At 41.7% G+C, this 20,512-nt stretch overlaps 1 protein-coding gene across 4 annotated transcripts in view; it reads left to right on the top strand.

Moving 5' to 3' along the window:
- Positions 1 to 20,512, top strand: part of crim1 (cysteine rich transmembrane BMP regulator 1 (chordin-like)) — a 110,652-nt gene that overhangs the window by 50,012 nt on the left and 40,128 nt on the right. For 3 of the 4 annotated variants that reach the window (XM_061895397.1, XM_061895395.1, XM_061895393.1), the window contains 4 exons: positions 3,301 to 3,543; positions 13,971 to 14,150; positions 18,726 to 18,929; positions 19,556 to 19,684. In XM_061895397.1, the coding sequence (XP_061751381.1) occupies positions 3,301 to 3,543; positions 13,971 to 14,150; positions 18,726 to 18,929; positions 19,556 to 19,684 (756 nt within the window). The remainder of the gene's footprint in view (positions 1 to 3,300; positions 3,544 to 13,970; positions 14,151 to 18,725; positions 18,930 to 19,555; positions 19,685 to 20,512) is intronic. The other variant, XM_061895394.1, reaches the window with a different exon arrangement.

The following is a 20,512-nucleotide window of genomic DNA, read 5'->3' as shown; positions in this document are numbered from 1 at the left end:
GAAGAGGTTTTAAAATAATTAGCGCATGCTTACTTTTACCGCATGCCTTTGGTAAGCGCAGGAGTGGGAGGAGGTTTTTAAATTAATTAGCGCCCCGGCGGCTATTCAAGGAAATACGGTACCTCCAAATTATTCAAGACAACCGAAAATCATTAGCCTGGAGGTTAGGTTTTGGCCGCAGTTGGTTGTTCCAACAAAACAATGACCCCAAACACATGTCAAAAGTGGTAACGGAATGTCTAAATCAGGCTAGAATAAAGGTTTTAGAATGGCCTTCCCAATGTCCTGACTTAAACTTGTGGACAATGCTGAAGAAACAAGTATATGTCAGAAAACCAACACATTTAGCTGTACTGCACCAACTTTGTCAAGAGGAGTGGTCAAAAATTCAAACAGAAGCTTGTGGATGGCTACCAAAAGTGCCTTATTGCACTGAAACTTTCAAGGGACATGTAACCAAATATGAACATTACTGTATGTATACTTTTGACCCAGCAGATTTGGTAACATTTTCAGTAGACTCATAATAAATTCATAAAATAAATAACTTCATGGATGTTTTTTGTGACCAACAAGTATGTGCTCCAAACACTATATCACAATAAATTGTAAAAAAAAAAAAAAAAAAGTTGTAGAAATGATTATAAACTCAAGACAGCCATGACATTATGTTCTTTACAAGTGAATGTAAACTTTTGATCGCTACTGTATATTCCTCCCGTTCCTATAGGAATATTGAGCAATGATTCCCCTTAATTTATTCTGGCACTTGGCGACCCTTTTTGCACAATGCCAGCCAATGTCCATCTTTCTAAAGACTTTGTGACAGTGAAACTTATCGTCTTTGGCCTCCCGCTTTTTGCCTCCCACCCTCTGCTATCCAGTTCTCTGCCACACTTGCTGGTCTATACTTTGGATGTTGGAGTATGTGTATATGTGTACACCCATTTTTTTTCTCTTGGTAGAGACCATGTCAGACAGAGGTGCCCCCCGTTCCCTTTTCCCCTTTCATCATCCCTTTGTTGGTGATGTGATTCTGCAATGAGATTCTTGAAGAAAGTCCTGAGGCATTGTCAGTGGAAAAGCTCCAGCATGCTGGTAATGCTGGCAGTCTTTTCTGGTAACCCGTGTCCACTTTCACAGGGGTAGGTAGCTATTGTAAGAACCATTGACCAAGTTGCAGAGCCGCTGGAAGGCTACCGGAGCTTTTGTGATATACATTTGCACATGTTTTCACGGACTCGACATATGACTGCTGATATAGATTAAGTTCTCGACATACTAAATGTCATGCTCGCCTAAAGTGAGTGTTAAGTTTTGTTGTTCCTGACTGACGATCATGGCCTTGGTCTTAAGGTAGCTTACCCATTAAACAACGTTTTGGTAGTGCTATGGAGTTTACTAATCTTTTTCTTAAGTATTTTGTGTATATGACAGATCAGAGCCAAGTTGTCTGAAGTCTAGGTCAACCACCTTAGCCTGTCCCCACTTTTTACTGAAGTTCATTCCGGCTAGGGTCTTTTTCATTGTAAAATTAATGACGACAAGGAACAGCAAAGGTGAAAAGATGCAACCCTGTCCCACCAATACTGGATTGGATCAGCTCCATCCCTATGTGTACCCAGTACCTGCTCATTCCGCTCAGCGTCAACAAGTATGGCTTGTTCACTTTAAAGACTTTGATCGTTTGCAAACGATCCATGATTAGCGTGTACACTAAAATATGTAAAGTTTAAACTTCACCGTCCCAGAGTTAGAATGCATGGATAGTTGTATCTCAACAGCCACCAAATTTTAAAATTTAATAGATTCAGGTCATTATGTTTGAATATATCTCCCTCATTTTTTTTGCTAATCTTAAACATCTTTAAGGTTCCAGATCATCAGGCTTGAATATTCTCTTTCATTTTGTTGCCCCATTTTGTTGGCAGAGCCAAGGAGGCCCCATTCTTTAAATGCAAGGATGAGGTGTATCCTCAGAGGGAGTCATGTTTCAGCATGGAGCCAACAGACTGAGCATTCTGAGATCCAGAAAGCTCATTAACTAGAAGTGCAACCAAAAACCCCCAAAATCTTATGAAACATAAACTCTCACAAACAATATAAATGTGAGCAAAAATTATTGTATATTGTAATAATGTCACTTATATTAAGGGCATCAGTATTGACACATTCCATGCGTTAAAGTTATCAAATATTTAAATACGCAATTATTTGGATTTTTCTCATCCATTATTTCTGCTTCTGTTAAGAGGCCGTTCCAGGTTAACTCAAATATTTATACAATGGACTTTCAGGAACAGATTGGAAATTGTTTCATGAAGTGATAGGCGATTATAGGACAAGGCATGAGACTGTGTACACCAACCCTGCCGCTCTTCTGCCTATGCTGTATACATTACAGTGGCACTGAGGACCAAAATAGATGTGATGTCCCTTTGGTTAAGGTAATCCAATCTTTGTAAGGTAGATTCAATTCTGCAAAAATGTTGGTATTGAGGGGCTTTCCACTTTTCTTTTCCAGACCAGGCTCCAAAATACATCCCTTGAGCCCCTTTTTCCCTAGATTTCCAGTAGCCCAGCACCCATTTCCCCTCTAACAAGTAGTATCAGAGCTATTATGTTGGCTCTGCTGAATGTATAGAACAACACATGCCAAATGAAGGGGAGAAGGGAGAAGAAGAAAAGCTCTGTTAAGGAGCTGTTTGGATTGCGATCCAGTCCAGCCATGGTGGGTGGGATCCGAGCCCTTCAGACGGGATATGCGAAGGCCTTGTCACGTCTAAAGTAGCACTTTGACAGGACGCTGTAAAGCTGTCGCAGACTGAAATGGGGATCTAATGACTGTGTGAACTTTCCATTTAGACCGAAACACGAGTAGTACCGTGGAGTGCTGCTGACTGACTATGAGATGTAACACAGCCAACAATAGTGTACACATAAAAAATGTTTGAATTCAATTTTATATTAGCTGTTTAAAAGGAGGCAAAACTTAAAATTATTACCCCATGCTAGCAATGTTTTGATTTGTACAGGTACATGTATGTTGCAATGTACATTTAACAAGGGAATATTTTAGCATGTTTTGACACTTAATCCGAATGTAATCCAGATTTAGTTTTTGACAGCAAGTTGAATTAGTTGTTTTCCACGTCACAACTCTGGATCTATTACAATCCTAGATTACAGGAGTTTAATTATTGATGTTGGAGGTGAACAATTTTAAATGTTTCTATGCAGTGGACTTCTTATGTTAATCATGCATGCTTACATCCACCTGCATTTGTGTGTCTTTTTCAGAAGAGCTAAAATGTGCCCGAGTGACCTGCACTGCTGTCCAGGTTCCTTCCTGCCCCAAAGGCTCTGTTTTGACCAAGAGCTATACCCCCCCTGCTGGTTGCTGCCCTTCTATCTTACCGCAGTGCACCTGTGACCTCCGGGCCTGCCATTATCCCCAGTGCCCAAGTGGTCAGCGTGCTTTGCGGCTCAGTAAGGCCAGCGGTCAGCCTGGCGACTGCTGTGATGTCGTCGAATGCCAGAAAGGTGATTCTACCCAACTGCACACTACATAAAGTATCCAGCAGCTTTCTCACTGCGGGTTGTGGTTATGGCCTTAGCAGTAAGGCAATTATTCCCTCATGGTTTCCCAATAGACACAGTCGCCGACTGGAAAGTGTTTTATGCCAAACTAAGTCTACAATTGAAGCCTTGAAGTGAAAATAGTTTACCACTCTTAATTGTAAAACCATAAATTGTGTATTCAACCTTAACTGATGATGCATGCTGGACACATGTAAGGAAGTGTAGATGGAGGATTACTGCTTGAAAGGCAAGTTGTCCTCACATAAAGACTTCACCCGACTTACTTGCAGTTGTGCTTTCTCCTTTTATTATAATTGTCGACAGAGATGTTGACAGTTTTTTGAGTTTTATAGACATCATTATTTTCCTCTTTTGCTTGTCATCACTTGTGAGATTAGGACTGAGAAACTGTGTTGGCCCCTCATACAGTCTGTGGTTCTGTGGCTTGCTCAATGGTATATCAACACTGCTCTAAAAGGTTTTTAATCAGTCCCAGACCTAGTGATGGACACCGAATTCGGTACTTTTATAGGTACCGACCATTGATCCATTTAAAATCAAACAGTGCCATATTTTGATACCTTTGCTGAAAGTGCACAGGCTCAAACACTTGGTGGGGAAACAATCACTCAAGCAGTACTCAAAGTGTCCTCAGCCAAAACGCTTCTAGGTAATGTTAAAGTTGTTGGTGTCAACAAAGAAAGTACGCGTGATAGAAAACACTCAAATGTAGAAATAAAGCTTCACTTTTCCAAAACGCAATAGCTTGATGCTAATTTACATTGGATTTGCCATGGACATGATACCAATTACCATTAGTGAGTCTACTCTGTGATTTCAACAACTCCAAATGTGTTTAATGGAAACTACCACTCAGATGCAGTGTCAAATACATACAATACTTAGGCCATGTCCACACAAACACGGATATCAACCAAATAAATGCATACTTATCTTTTCGTTTAGGCCTCTTGTCCAGACACAAACACAGACTTTTGCAAACGCTGGAAAGGTTAAGAGTCCCAAAACTCTCCGTTCAGTGTGTGCGTGTACACGGCCCAAAGGAAGACTGGTCTGATGATGTCATGGTTGTGCGCTGTCATTTCCAAAGCTCAAAAACACTGCATCACTGTCTTTAAACACGCTAGCAGATCATTTACTATACAGTTTGAAGGTAAACATGCTGCTGCTTTCACGCTACATTGATAAAAAAGACTCATCAAAATGGGCTTTACGACAATCTCACGAGCGCTAATGACAGTCTGCTGTCAACCGAGACTCTGATTTCCCTCGCCCCGACGCGGGTCACCGGGCCCCCCCTCTGGAGTTGGGGCAAGATGGCGAGCGCCTGGTGGCCGGGCCTGTCCTCTTGGGGCCCAGCCCGAAGAGGCAACGTGGGTCCACCCTCCAATTGGCTCACCACTTGTGGGAGGGGTTGGGTGTGTTGTGAGCTGGGCGGCAGCCTAAGACAGGGCACATGGCGGTCCGATCATCGGCTACAAAAGCTAGCTCTTGTGACGTGGAATGTCACCTCGCTGGGGGGTAAGGAGCCTGAGCTAGTGTGCGAGGTGGAGAAGTTCTGGCTGGATATAGTGGGACTCACTTCGCCGCACAGCAAGGGCTCTGGAACCAGCTCTCGAGAGAGGGGATGGACTCTCTTCCACACTGGCAGTGCATGCAGTGAGAGGAGACGGGCTGGGGTAGCGATTCTTGTTGCCGCCGCCCTCGGGTGGGGGGATGGGTCCTGACTCATGTTTGTGCTCGAGGGAGTACTGGAAAGTGCCCCCCCGGGTGATTCCCTTGTCCTACTGGGGGACTTTAACGCTCAGGTTGGCAATGACAGTGAAACCTGGAGCGGCGTTAATTGGGAAGAATGGCCGCTTGGATCTGAACCAGAGTGGTGTTTTGTTATTGGACTTTTGTGCCTGTCACAGATTGTCCATAACAAACAGCATGTTCAAACATAAGGGTGTCCATATGTGCACTTGGCACCAGGACACCCAAGGCCGCAGTTCCATGATCGACTTTGTAGTTGTGTCATTGGATTTCAGGCCTCATGTTTTGGACACTCTGGTGAAGAGAGGGGTGGAGGTTTCTACCGATCACCACCTGGTGGTGAGTTGGCTGCGATGGTGGGGGAGGGTGCCGGACAGACCTGGCAGGCCCAAACGCAGTGTGAGGGTCTGCTGGGAACGTCTAGCAGAGTCTCCTGTCAGAGATAGTTTCAATTCCCACCTCCGGAAGAACTTTGAACATGTCACGAGGGAGGTGCTGAACATTGAGTCCGAGCGGACCATGTTCCGCACCTCTATTCTCGAGGCGGCTGATTGGAGCTGTGGCCGCAAGGTAGTTGGTGCCTGTCGTGGCGGTAATCCTAGAACCCGTTGGTGGATACCGGCGTTGAGGAATGCCCTTAAGCTGAAGAAAGAGTCCTATCGAGTTATTTTGGCTCATTGGACTCCGGAGGCAGCGGACAAGTACTGACAGGCCAAGCGGTGAGCGGCTTCAGCGGTAGCGGAGGCAAAAACTCGGACATGGGAGGAGTTCGGGGAAGGCATGGAAAACGACTTCCGGACGGCTTTGAAGCGATTCTGGAACACCATCCGCAGCCTCAGGAAGGGGAAGCAGTGCACTGTCACCAATGTGTACGGTGAGGATGGTGTTCTGCTGACCTCGGCTGAGGACGTTGTGGATCGGTGGGGGAAATACTTCGAAGACCTCTTCAATCCCACCGACACGTCTTCCAATGAGGAAGTAGTGCCTGGGAAATCTCTGGTGGGCTCTCTTATTTCTTGGGCTGAGGTTGCTAAGGTAGTTAAAAAGCTCCCCGGTGGCAAGGCCCCGGTGATGGATGAGACCCGCCCGGACTTCCTTAAGGCTCTAGATGCTGTGGGGCTGTCTTGGTTGGCAAGACTTTGCCGCATCGCGTGGACATCGGGGGCGTTGGTTCCTTTCTTTAGGAAGGGGAACTGGAGGGTGTGTTCCAACTATCATGGGTTCACACTCCTCAGCCTTCTCGGTAAGGTCTATTCAAGTGTACTGGAGAGAAGGCTACGCCGGATAGTCAAACCTCGGATTCAGGAGGAACAGTGTGGTTTTCGTCCTGGTCGTGGAACTGTGGACCAGCTCTATAATCTCGGGAGGGTCTTGGAGGATGCATGGGAGTTTGCCCAACCAGTCTACATGTGCTTTGTGGACTTAGAGAAAGCATTCAACCGTAACCCTCGGGAAGTCCTGTGGGGAGTGTATGGGGTATCCGCTCCCTGTATGATCAGTATCAGAGCTTGGTCCGCATTGCCGGCAGTAAGTTGGACACGTTTCCAGTGAGGGTTGGAATCCGCCAAGGCTGCCCTTTGTTACCGATTCTGTTCATAACTTTTATGGACATCATTTCGAGGCGCAGTTAAGGCATTGAGGGGATCTGGTTTGGTGGCTGCAGGATTAGGTCTCTGCCTTTTGCAAATGATGTGGTCCTGATGGCTTCATCTGGCCAGGATCTTCAGCTCTCACTGGATCGGTTCGCAGTCGAGTGTGAAGCGACTGGGATGAGAATCAGCACCTCCAAGTCTGAGTCCATGGTTCTTGCCCGGAAAAGGGTGGCGTGCTATCTCCAGGTTGGGGAGGAGACCCTGCCCCAAGTGGAGGAGTTCAAGTACCTTGGAGTTTTGTTCACGAGTGAGAGAAGAGCGGATCGTGAGATCGATAGGTGGATCGGTGCGCCGTCTTCAGTGATGCGGACGCTGTATCGATCCGTTGTGATGAAGAAGGAGCTGAGCCGGAAGGCAAAGCTCTCAATTTACCGGTTGATCTACGTTCCCATCCTCTTCTATGGTCATGAGCTTTGGGTTTTGACCGAATGGACAAGATCACAGGTACAAGGGGCCGAAAAGAGTTCCCTCCGCCGGGTGGCGGGCCTAAGAGAGAGGGTGAGAAGCTTTGCCATCCGGGGGGGGAGCTCAAAGTAAAGCTGCTGCTCCTCCACATGGAGAGGAGCCAGATGAGGTCGTTTGGGCCTCTGGTCAGGATGGCACCCGAACGCCTCCCTATGGAGGTGTTTAGGGCACGTCCGATTGGTAGGAGGCCACAGGGAAGACCCAGGACATGTTGGGTAGACTGTCTCCCGGCTGGCCAGAGAACGCCTCGGGATCCCCCGGGAAAAGCTGGGGAGAGGAAAGTCTGGGCTTCCCTGCTTAGGCTGCTGCCCCTGGGACCTGTCCTCAGATACGTGGAGGAAGATGGATGGATGGATGTTTTAAAAATGATCGCTGTCGGAGCTCCAGCTGATTGGACAACTTTGACAAGCAAGACTTTTTGCTTTATGTTATAAGAAATATACAATAAGCATGTTTTAATCCTTATTGAACAACAGATCATGAAGTTTACTTACATGCACTCAAGCGACTTAAAAAAGACTTAATGTATTCTGGGCTATTTTTTATTGTGTATTAATGGTAAAGACTATATACATTCACATACTTAATTGGACTTAGTCATAGGGTTGGGCGATATGGCCTGTTTTTAATACCTCTATTTTTAGGCCATATCGCAATACACGATATATATCTCTATTTTGCCTTAGCCTTGAATTAACACTTGATACGTATAATCAAAGCATTATGATGATTCTATGTGTCTACATTAAAACATTCTTGTTCATACTGCATTAAAATGCTCATTTTAAACTTTAATGCTGAGATGGAAATCACTTTAGCAAAACTGTATTTATTAAACAGTTATTAAGCAGTGGCACAAACATTCATGTCATTTCCAAAACAGAAAGTGCAAGATTGTCAGACATTTTAAAACAAGCTTTTAGTGCACTTTTGTGCATGATGTCACTAAGATGACATATCAAAACAACACTTAATTAAAGTGCACTTTTTTGTACAGAACACCACTACAATAGTTTAAAACAAGTAAAGTGCACTTTTGTGCATGATGTCACACAAGATATTTCAATAACTGTCAAACGAAAATGAGCTTCATAATAGGAAATCAAATAGTGTTCGTCCTTCGCTATGTGGTAGGTTACTGTGGACATTATATTATTTGTTGTTGACTATTTTTTTCATACGGTGTTTATCTGGAAATGTTCTTCTCAGTATTTTGATGGTGTGGGCGTGTGGCACTGAATGGAGACGTTGATATGCGGAGTAATCACTCTTCATTCTCTAGCATGTGACTTTTCAAATGATGCTACATATTAGCAGTAATGCTACTTTTAATTGCAACGCTTTTGCCCCACACTTAACAATTTACAGTTGTCTGTTAGACATATTCCCACTTGAAGCCAAACCACCGCCAGACGATGGACCCCCTGCTGTTTTTCTTGGGAATTAATTCTTCCTCCATTTGTTACCAGATTCACACTTTTTTTCTCTCGCACTACCACTCGCACGGCTCCGCTAGCATCACAGCTAACGTTACCCCATGTCCCATGTCACTACCTCTCTGCTCCGTGAGGGCGTATATGTATGTGACGTATGTAAGAAGGTGCACTTGCTGTCTGTGAGAAGGAGAGAGTTGAAAGAGTGGGAAGAGCCTGTAGTGTAATGCCAACAGCGGAAAGCAACTGCGTGAGAACGTACACTTGAATATCAAGATATAGTCATTTTCTATATCGCAGAGACAAACCCGCGATATACCGAGTATATCGATATAACGCCCAGCCCTACTTAATCATTGCATATTAAACTATACGTCTTGGTATGGACATGGCCTTACAGTACAAACACTTTGTAGGACCCAAATAGAAGACAAGACCATATCCACTCGATGTCCTTTGCACCGATCACCAGGGGGGGCCTTCCATGGTTTCACGTTGTTCCCATTGGGTTTAGTTTTTTTCCTGACCTGATGTGGTATCCAAGCCTATGATGTTGTTATGGCTTGTACAGACCTGTGAGACATTTGTTTTTAAGGGCTATATAAGTGAACTTTGATTGTTTGAAGACCGGCACATTCAACTCAATTGCAAAGACTACATCCTGGCTAAGGCAACACATCGTAATCTATACATAAAATGCTGCCATCTAAAATTTTGGAATTGCAGCTGCATGCAAAGTCTCAATATGATACTGTACAGTACATAATTGTAAGAAAACGGCGTGGTGGTAACTTGAGGGTAACAGGTTCAATTCCAGCTATCGCTACCTATTCATGATTGTTGTGTTCTGGGGCACGACACTAGACCTTTGCTCCTGATGGGTCGTGGTTATCCTCTTGCAGGGAAGCTTCCACCATCAGTGTGTCAATGTGTGTGTGAATGTCATGTAAATATGTGATTACAGACCATTTAAAAAGAAAACTGGATAACTGGACAACCTAGCTCAGTGTTAAATGTTTAAAAGAAGTGAATCAATTAACATTTTCTAAGACATTTGAACACACACAGAAGTAGCGAAAATTGGTACTATTACAGTACAGTACCAATTCCCATGTACCGGGAATTGGTATTTTATCGATTCAAGTGTGAAAGGTACCCATCCTTGCCCAGACTTTCAATTTGTCTCTTGTTGGTTCAATGACTGCTTTTAGGTCCTTGATGTGCTCTCCAGATTTATCTTGCCTGCTGTTAAAAAAACAGGATGCTACCTTATTAGATGGGTCCAAAAAATCTAGGATATTTTATCCATCTGTTTATGAATGTTCTCATTCATCCAGGTCATTTGTCACCTCTGGGTATTCAATCGATCGCAACTGGACTGTTTGTTTTGTCTTAGAAGACGTTTCGCCTCTCATCTGAGGAGGGTTCTTCAGTTCGTGCTCATAGACATAGGTCAGATCTCGTCTGTTCATCTGGTTTTACTAAACTTTAACTATGGTTAATCTTGGTCACAGAGGTAGTTATCATATTATAAAATGTTACCATTTTTTTCCAATTCTGTTACGAGTATGTTTCAAGTTTTAAGTTGCTCACATAAAACATAATCACACACTTGAAGCAGTGTACTTCCTGAAAAATAAGTTAAGATGGAATCAGCTGCGGGTGGCACACGGGTTAGGACGTGTGCCTCAAAATACAAATATCCTGTGCTCGGGATCTTTCTGTGTGGAGTTTGCATGTTCTTACTGTGACTGCGTGGGTTCCCTCTGGGTATTTCGGCTTCCTCCCACCTCCAAATACATACATTAAATTGGTCCAAGTGAATGAATGTGAGTGCGAAAGTTGTCTATCTGTTTTGGCCATGGGATGAGGTGGCGACTTGTCCAGAGTGTACCCCTCCTTCCACCCATGTGCAGCTGGGATTGGCTCCAGCACCCCTGCGATCCCGTAAGGGACACGTGGTAGAAAATTAATTGATGGATGGATGAATGGATGGAACCAGCTGCCTTAGCAAAAGCCTGGAATGTAAGCCAAGAACTTTGTCTGTATTCCCATTACTGTTTAGGGTCCTTGGGTGTCTTTCAATGATATGCAAGATTATACTTTGTGTGAGTTAACCTTTTGATGAAAGCCGTCAAATCTTCAGTAGGAGGGAGAACTTGATCCAGGAGCATTTGAATAGTGAATAAAAAACAAACAAAAAAAAAATTTCAAGCACAACACAAATCTTATGATATCAGGGTTTTTTTAAGAAAGTGCTGTAATCAGTCTTGAATAGATTTGACAATGATGAATGGTTCAAGCAATTCCCTGTTTAGACTATGACTTTTTCTCTATAATTTTCATCCACTAAATAAGTAGCTCAGATATCTCCCTGAGAGATTTTTCTGCTCTTTGTGAAGCTTTTTTGCAACACAGAATCACTATATTGAAAATCCAGTCATGGAAGTGAAGTTCTGCTTTATGTTACCAGCCCCAGGAGAGTCAATGACATGTGCTAGTGTTCTGTTTGCTCTGTGCTCCCAAAAAATATTCACTGTTTTACCAACAGAACAAATTCCCATTCTGGCCCTTCCACATGTATAAATGAGTGCCGTGTCCTGGAATTAATGGACTTAACAAGTCCAGTGACCAGAAAAAGTGCTTATACTATGAATTTGCTCAACAGAAGTGCAGTGTCAAAGGGTTCCTGTCTGGTCACACGTCCAGAGGGAAAAGGTTCAACAGTTCATTGATGGGAATGCTTTTTATGTGCTCCATTCTGCCAGCCCGGAGCGTAATCGAGTCCGGCAGGTTGGCGGTGGGTGAATGGTTGCCATGGGGGCCAAGGGATCAGTGTTTTGATAACAAGTGTCGGCTGCTCTTTGGGTGTTAGGCTTGATGCCCTTTGTGCAGCCTTTACTGTCTGTTAGTGCATGCGTGCCTGAGTGTAATGACACAAAGTTCCACAGACACACAGCAAAACTTGGTGTCACAGAGACCAAAAAAATGTCTTTAGTTACATTAAACAATGAAAAAAGATAGTTTTTTGATGCTTTTAGGATTTTCTTCTGTCTGGCAAACTCGTTGCCAATTTTCTGCACACCAATGATTAGCAGTTAGTATAATGTGTTAAGATTTGCAAGCAATGAAGAAATGTTTGTAATTCTCTGACCTTTTAACCCTAGCTACCGTAGCCATTGTTGATAAATATTTTTATGCAGAAATGCGACCTCCAGTGTTGACTAGAAATCTCTGAAGACCGAGGCTTTGCAGATTCTTTGAATCAAACACAACATGCTGTCATTGTCACATTGCAGCCACTTTGGAGGGAGTCACATGTTTCCATTGCCCACTTGGCTTGGAGTTTGTCCCACTTGGCTGTGGGTTTGTCCGGGTTGGAGTGCTGCAATGACACTAAGTTTCACCTGTTTTGAGAGTTGTTCATTGTTGGCTTGAAGGAGGACTTTGAGTCATTGGAAAAAAGCAGACGACTAAAGTTACTGATGTTTGGCACATCTTCGGCTATGGGTGTAAAGCAGGAAAACCCGCGTTTTCTTGAGATTTATGTCTTTATCGAGCAAGCAGGGTGAGCTCACCAAGATAATTGCTCTCAAGGAACTGCATGTGAGTTTGCTACAACTATGCAGAACATGGTTAATGGTAGTCACAACATTTACTTTACAACTGATTGGCACTGATTTAAAAACATTGCTTACAGCTTTGAAGCCTGACTATACATATTAACCCTGATCACCCTGTACACAGTGTGACGAATATTGTTTCGGTTCAGTTCAGTACTGAATATTTTTCTTTGTTTTCATTGTAAATATCCAGCCTTTTATGCTCCCATGTTCAGCACCCTTTTGTTGGACTAGTGGTTGTCGTACACACAACACAGTTGGTGGTTTAACTTCTTAATAATTTTTGATTCATTAGATGATTACCCATTCTTCACCCTGTGGTGGAAATGTCCGCCTAATCAGGATTTCCCAGTCTAAAACTGTAAGTTAATAACCTTAAACACTTGGTTGGAACATGACTTTGATGGCAAAAATGCATGTATATTGTGTATAAAGCAATGCTCTACTTCAACACAGCTTGTGATTTAACACAAAGCATGGGGGTACTAAAGACCCTTTTGCGTTGTTTCAGGGATTAGCATTAACAAACACGACATAAATCACACTTCAGCATCTCCTCATGTGATTTCCTGTGGCTTTGCCATTTTGATTTCCGGAAGTCAAAGAGTTTTCTCTGCATGGTTTTGCAGCACGTGAAACGAGACCGCAGCAAATGTGAGTGGGAAAGTGATTAAAGAGGGCCGAGTAAAAAAATCCCCAATGAGCTCCAGTTTACCAGAGAACCAGCTTTGTACCAAAGTGAAGTCCTGGTGACGTTGGTGACAGAGGCTCACAAGTGGAGACAATTTGGAGTCTATTTGCTGCTTTAAATTACTGGCTTCACATCTGTTTGCATCTGTGCTTAACATTTACCAACGAAAGGAGTGCAAAATTGTGACTTGAGAGTGGTCTTGCATTACAGAACATCCCTGCAGTCTGAGTGTATCTGTTGCTGTGTGGTCCGTTCAGTTCATGCACTGATGAGTCACCCAAATGCATTCGATGTCTCATGCTGGAGTGGGTCTTGTTTTTCCTCAACACTCATCACTGTGGAATCTTGAACTATGGCTTTTGGGGTCTGTGAGATCCGTACGTAAAAACAAATCTTACTCAGTTTTCAAAAGGTGGTCTCCTAAAGCCAATTTTATATCGCATAGAGCTTCTAAGAGCAGAATGATTGACTCCACCTGCCAAAACCTCACAATCACATTTTTTTTTCTTTTCTCTGTACCACAAACACTTTTTCAAGGCTTAATAGAGCCCTGTGAAATTCCTTCTCATTCCGGCTTCATTGTCCAATACACATCTCAATCTTCTCACATGGTTAACCTCAGCCAGCCGTGTTCCTTCAGTGCCAACAGAGGACAATGAAAGATTGTATACAGCACTAGTGATGACAACTCACCAGTTGAGGTCATTTTAAATTAATGAAATGTCCTTGCTTTTTTTCTCCCCGTTAGTTTCCCCAAAGTGTGTTCACAACGGGAAGGAGTTTTCTGATGGGGACGTGTATCGCATGAACCCCTGCTGGTTGTGTCAGTGCCGGGGAGGAATCTCCTTCTGTTCCAAGGCTGAGTGTGCCGAGCTTGACTGTGAGAACTTCTACATTCCTGAGGGCGAGTGCTGCCCTGTCTGCATAGGTATGTTCCTATCAGCGCACACACACTAGATAACACATATAATACTGAAATATGTTTAGTCTCGAAATAATGTTTTTTTATTTTGACAACATAGAACAATACAGTGGCATGTTGTCAAATGATTCTGTTTTCAATTCCAGCTCAGAAACATTTTTGTGGAATTCATGTGTTCTCCATGTGCTAGTGCGAGTTTACTCCAGGTAGTCCGGTTTCTTCCTACTGTCCAAAAACATGCATTATAATTACATGTTAGATTATTGGAGACTAAATGGCACAAGGGTGTGAATTGCTGTTTGAATTTATATGACCTATGATTGACTGGCACCTAGCTAATTACTGGGTATGCAGTAAAAAAAGGATGAATGAGCAAAGACAAATCTTCTCCAGGACCCCATGACAAAAAAAATAAATGATTAAACACAGGATTAAAGTAACATTAACACTCCTGGCAATAATGGTGTAGAAATGAAATGGTCAATGTTGATCTTGAAATTTAAAAACAATTCCGTTTAGTAATCCTAAAGGGGTCTGTATATGCAAAACATAGTTTTCTTACCTTTGTGCACGTGTTTTGTGTGTCTCGGTAAGTACTGAAAACTTGAAATAATGGATTAACATTAATAAAACTATTTTGCCTTATTCCGGAAGAGGCGTTTGGAATTTGCCCCAACATGTGACGTTTCACAATATTTGACATTAGCAGATATCGCCGTACATTGTAGAGGTTTACTGGAAGACCTGTGTGCGAGCACCCAATTTCTATTTTCACAAGTGGTTTTTGCAGTCCAAACACAAATACAGTATTTCTGTACACGGTGTGACCCGATGACGAAAAAATGTTCTGTCATTGTTTCCAATAACAAGCACAGGTCACTAGACACATTTCCAGCTTTTTGTAAGAAGTCACTGGTTAACTTACTACTTAGAGCATTTTACACGGGCCCAGTGAGATTTGAAGCTGGACATGAAAGCACACAGCATGGTTAAGAAAACCGCCTCGGTCCCAGGGGCAGTATACAGAAGGATTTATCCAGAAGTACATTTAATCACAGAAACAATAGATACTATTTATGATAAGGGTAGATACAAGGAATATGTAACTCCAGTAACAGTACCGTATAGATATGATCATTTCTAATGGTACATTAGCATGTTGCATTGCATGTACCATAGTATAGCTTTCCCAAACTATGAGAGCTAAACAGGCTATGTAGAATGCAAGATTCTTGCCTGGATGTACAAAGTCACTTCAAAAAAGGAAACATACATATATACTTAAAGCTTTATGGGCTGAAGGGAGATTGCTTTATCTCCTTGGTTCTGAAGTTCTTTCTTTTTTTCTACCCTCTCACTGTTGGCCAGACTGGCTTATACATGTTCAATTAATTGATAAAATCATCTGTGCTTGCCATTTCTAATAAAAAGTAGCATATAGTTGCAATTTCTATTTTTTTTGTAGACTCTGTACCGAAGTATGATGCTAAAAACTACAATAATGTCTGCCCGGGATGAGACACAGTTGCAGGGGGATGATGCGTTGAGGACGGCTTTTGCCATTTTCTCCAACAATACCAGTACTGTACCAAAAAGATGGATCATTTTCAAGAAAGTGGCTTAAAGATGGTCTGTAAAACTAAATGTATGCAAATTGTGGACATTACATGGTATGTAGACTACAATTAAGTGTTTTACAGTAGATGTACAGAAGATTTAAAAAACAAATAGGACCCCTTTAAGTCTAATGATGTGACCCTGGTTTCTGACTGCTTTGAATTTGAGTCTGCATATGTAACTGCTTCTGGTGTATTTTCTTCTTTTTCTTTTGTCCTTTTTTTCTTCTTAAAACCCTTTTATATGACACACCTGCCACACGAGAGATACTGTATTCTAGGGTCAGGCAAGGATTCATATTTACTTGGTCAGTGCTTTAATCCACATGGGCTCAAATCTCTATTCTCCAATGTGCAATTTGAAATTGTTGCACATATGGCAACCACATTACTGTCTGCCAGGAGACTGTCAGTGGAGGCCAGCAAAGGCCTCTGCCAGCGTGGCTTAAGTGGAAGAGTGCATGGACCATAATTTTTGTAGCAGCAGCAGCAAAATGATGCAATATCCAGCTCAATGTTTTTGGTTTTATGGACCTAACTTTTTTTCACACCTCATTTAGCTACAGCAGCAGTAGAAGGTCACCGACATGGTGTTGTACATGTGGTACAGAGCTGCCAAACAGAGAGGAGAGCATAGCCGTTATAATTTAGTTATAATTGCAAAGCCATTCATATGTATTACATTGAAGAAAAAAGTTGGGTAAAAAAAAAAATAGAAGGAACTTGCAAGTGTTTCGTAAAGATTGGAATCTTGGCTCTTATAAGGGAGATTGTTCTTTGAACGTGTCTTCATATGCAATGATACAGATAGTGTTGTTGATTAAACTTTTGATCAGCCAAATACTTTAAAATTAATTTCTAATGCAAAAAAAATATTTCAAATGTTTAAATTGCTTTATTAATATGGTCAACATGGGGGTCTGGGGGAGACATCTTAATTGAACGAAAAGATAAAATCTGATTGTATTTGCAAATTTCTGACAACAACAAAACGTTGCATTATAAAATACAAAACAAAATGTACAAAACTAAAAGGGGAAAAAAACCCTCTAGGTTAACAGATTTCGGTTGTCTTTAGCAAATATTGGCATTCAGGAACACAAATTACCTCAACTTTTGTTTACTGCTGTTCATTTTGCTCACCTATCCGCATGTAGCCTCTGATTCTGTAGTGTTCTTTCACTCATGACCCTGCCATGTGTAACCCCTCCCTTTCCTTTTTATTCAATCTGCCATTTTTATTCAGTTGTCGTCCATAAGTTCCTTATTTTGCTCTATCCTCTTGCTGTGGGGCAGACTGGCTCGTACATTCACATGCATGCTAAAATCCAACACCATTGCCATTTCTTAAAAAGTAGAGTATAGTTTTAACTTAATTTAAAGTGCTAAAACTACAACATGGCCTGGAGGAGAGCATTGGCATGTAAATAAGACTGCCCTCAAAAAAGCGCATTCTGAAGAGATGGTCAGAAAGCAGCTTGAAGATGGTCTGTAAAGCAACGTCTATGTGAAATTTTGACCAAAGCATCATCAATACATGTTATGTAGACCACAAGAAAGTGTTTTACATGTAGAAAAAAAAACATGACCATTTTAACAGAAAAATAAACAAGGTAAAAAAGAAAGTTCACTCGTTCATTTCAAAGGCTGTTTTTTTCAGTCAAGGAAACATATATCAGCAGATACATTTTGCTAGTAGTGATGAGCTATCTTTAATTACATTAGTTTAAAAATATATTGCAGCTTTATATTAGCATAGCCGAGTGCTCCTCAATTATTTTGTGTTACGCCCCGCCAAAAAAGAAGAAATTATTTTGCGCCCCTCACTTACTCTCCACCGGGACTATAAATTGTATAATTTGTTTACTAAATTGTTATAACTATACTTTTGCATAACATTGTAAGTTTATTGATATTAAAGTAAACACACCAACCTTTCCTAATATAGCCCAAAAACAAAATACAGTATGCTTTTTTAAATAAAGTGCTTAAACTTATAAGCTAATAATCACTAATACACTAATTTAGCCTTATTTAGTCCAAAGATTCTACTCACGTGAAAGATTTCTTCAAAAGGAACGAACATTTAAAGCCGGTTTTATGGTTTTGCCGATGCTCTGTAGCACAAGGGATGCACGGTTCGACAGAACACTGGTTTCAAGAGCCAAATTTTTCAGGAATGACCTGAAGTGTAGCTTTCGTAGTGCAGGATGTTTAAAGAACTCTTTTGAAAGACAAAAACAAAGGAACATGTACTCTTTTGGAGCGAGCAGGCTAAGTCTGTTTATGTAACTCCCATCACATCACTCGCGCCCTCCTATGATTTCATCCTTGCACCAACACTCTGAGACATGGCTAGTCAACAAATATTCAAACAGTTACACTACTGTAGTTTTCTGAAATGTCTAAGGTTTTAACTTCTTTGTTGTGCCAATAATAGCATAACAAAAGTAACACATTCTTAAAACCAATTACAGCAGAAAGGTTTTTAAGATACTCTTAAAGTGTCCCATAGTTTCCAACATACATTTGACACCACATATTACCTTATCTGTGCTTTTTAGTCAAATTATGGCATCAAACTTTGACCTGCACGGTCCCAGCTGAGACCCACACAGAAAAGTGTGTAAGGCTTTAACACGTAGGAGCATTTATGACCATGTCGAAAGTGGGACTCATGATGAAACGGACACATTCCAAGCCCTCATTACATAAGTCAGGAACCTAAGTCATCCAAATACAGCAACAACCTCTTCATAGCTCTCGGTAGTCTGGCCAGTTTCCTTGTCTTATTAGCTCCCCCTTGGAGTATCATATCCTCTGTTCCCATTAACCTACACACAAGAGGGACATAGAACATACATGGAGCTGACACATCAGTTTTAAATCTTGCCAAGGCCGCCAAACCAAACTACCACATAAATCTGAATGAGGTTTTTTTCTCGACTTCCCTGCTTCCTCCCAGATGTGGAGTTACTGTCAGTGGACAGCACAAAGGCCAGCTGTTGGGTGAACAACAAGCTGCGTGCCCACGAGGAGCAGTGGAAAGAGGACGACTGCACCTTCTGCCAATGTGTGGATGGTGAGCCGCACTGCACCGCCATGGCCTGCAAACAAAGCTGCCAGAATCCTGTCAAGATACCCGGAGAGTGTTGCCCCTTCTGCGAAGGTATGACGAATCCTGCGGAACTGTGTTTTTGTAATGATCACGTCCTACATGAATATGGCTTAGATCTTTATGAGCTGAGCATGTGTCAGAGGCTCCTGTGACCCCGCAGCTTTGCTACAGCTTTGCCATGTCGACGTGGGCTCATTAAAGGGGAGGCCACGGAGCATTTTTCAAGCTGTGGGGTTCCTTTTGTCCTTTTTATTACTCTTACCCGCCAAAATGAAACCCACCTGTGTGTGTGAGGCACACAGTTGAGCACTTTAAAAACAGGAGTCTGCATAATTGAAGTAAGTGTGTGTGCGTGTGTTTGTGTGAGCGTAATTAGTTTAAGCTCATTGCATTGTTCCTCCGTCTTGAACAGATGTTTGACAGGACTTTGGGACACTGTATAACCGTTGAACATTATGATTCTCATTATGATATAATAGCTCTATTTTTCTATATGCAATTACTATTTACTCCAAAATAAGAGCAGTTTGAATAAGTGGTGATTACAACTGTCATTTAAAGCATACATTATTGAATAAAAGAAGGTTTGTAGCAGCAGCACAAAATGAAAATTGATTGTCTTTTAAATGTTTTTAGTCATCGTCCATCCAAAATTACATCCCAATTTTCTTCTCCAGAGCCTTCCTATGAAACAGTCAGCCCCATGCTGTGTCCTCCTCTGGAAAACTGCAGTCTGTCTGAGAAGGATTGTCCTTATGGATTCTATCAAGACACCAATGGATGTCTTCTCTGCCAATGTCTCAAAAGTAAGTTGGCTTTTCTTACGGCATTAGTTGTCATGGAGTGGCTGGTGTGTGTCGCCCCCTTCACACTACCCAGGGATTAAACCAGGTTGAAAGACAAGAGCGCAGGGCATGCTGACTACGCTCTAGACCAGGGGTCACCAACGTGGTGCCCGCGGGCACTTGGTAGCCCGTAAGGACCAGATGAGTAGCCCGCTGGCCTGTTCTAAAAATAGCTCAAATAGCAGCACTTACTAGTGAGCTGCCTCTATTTTTTTAAATTGTATTTATTTACTAGCAAGCTGGTCTCGCTTTGCTCGACATTTTTAATTCTAAGAGAGACAAAAGTCATAGAATTTGAAAATCCAAGAAAATATTTTAAAGACTTGGTCTTCACTTGTTTGAATAAATTCTTTTTTTTTTTTTACTTTGCTTCTTATAACTTTGAGAAACAATTTTAGAGAAAAAATACAACCTTAAAAATGATTGTAGGTTTTTTAAACACAAATACCTTTTTACCTTTTAAATTCCTTCCTCTTCTTTCCTGACAATTTAAATCAATGTTCAAGTATTTTTTTTTCTTTTTTTTTTATTGTAAAGAAAAAAAAATATATTTTAATTTAATTCTTCATTTTAGCTTCTGTTTTTTCGACAAAGAATATTTGTGAAATATTTCTTCAAACTCATTATGATTAAAATTCAAAAAATTTATTCTGGCAAATCTACAAAATCTGTAGACTCAAATTTAAATCTTATTTCAAAGTCTTGAGAAATTCTTTAAAAAATTTTGTTCTGGAAAATCTAGAAAAAATAATTTGTCTTTGTTAGAAATATAGCTTGGTCCAATTTGTT

Source organism: Nerophis ophidion, linkage group LG03, assembly GCF_033978795.1.
Source record: "Nerophis ophidion isolate RoL-2023_Sa linkage group LG03, RoL_Noph_v1.0, whole genome shotgun sequence".
Classification (NCBI taxonomy): Eukaryota; Metazoa; Chordata; class Actinopteri; order Syngnathiformes; family Syngnathidae; genus Nerophis; species Nerophis ophidion.
Note: the sequence above shows the minus strand (reverse complement) of the source record. Positions and strands in the feature narration are given on the sequence as shown.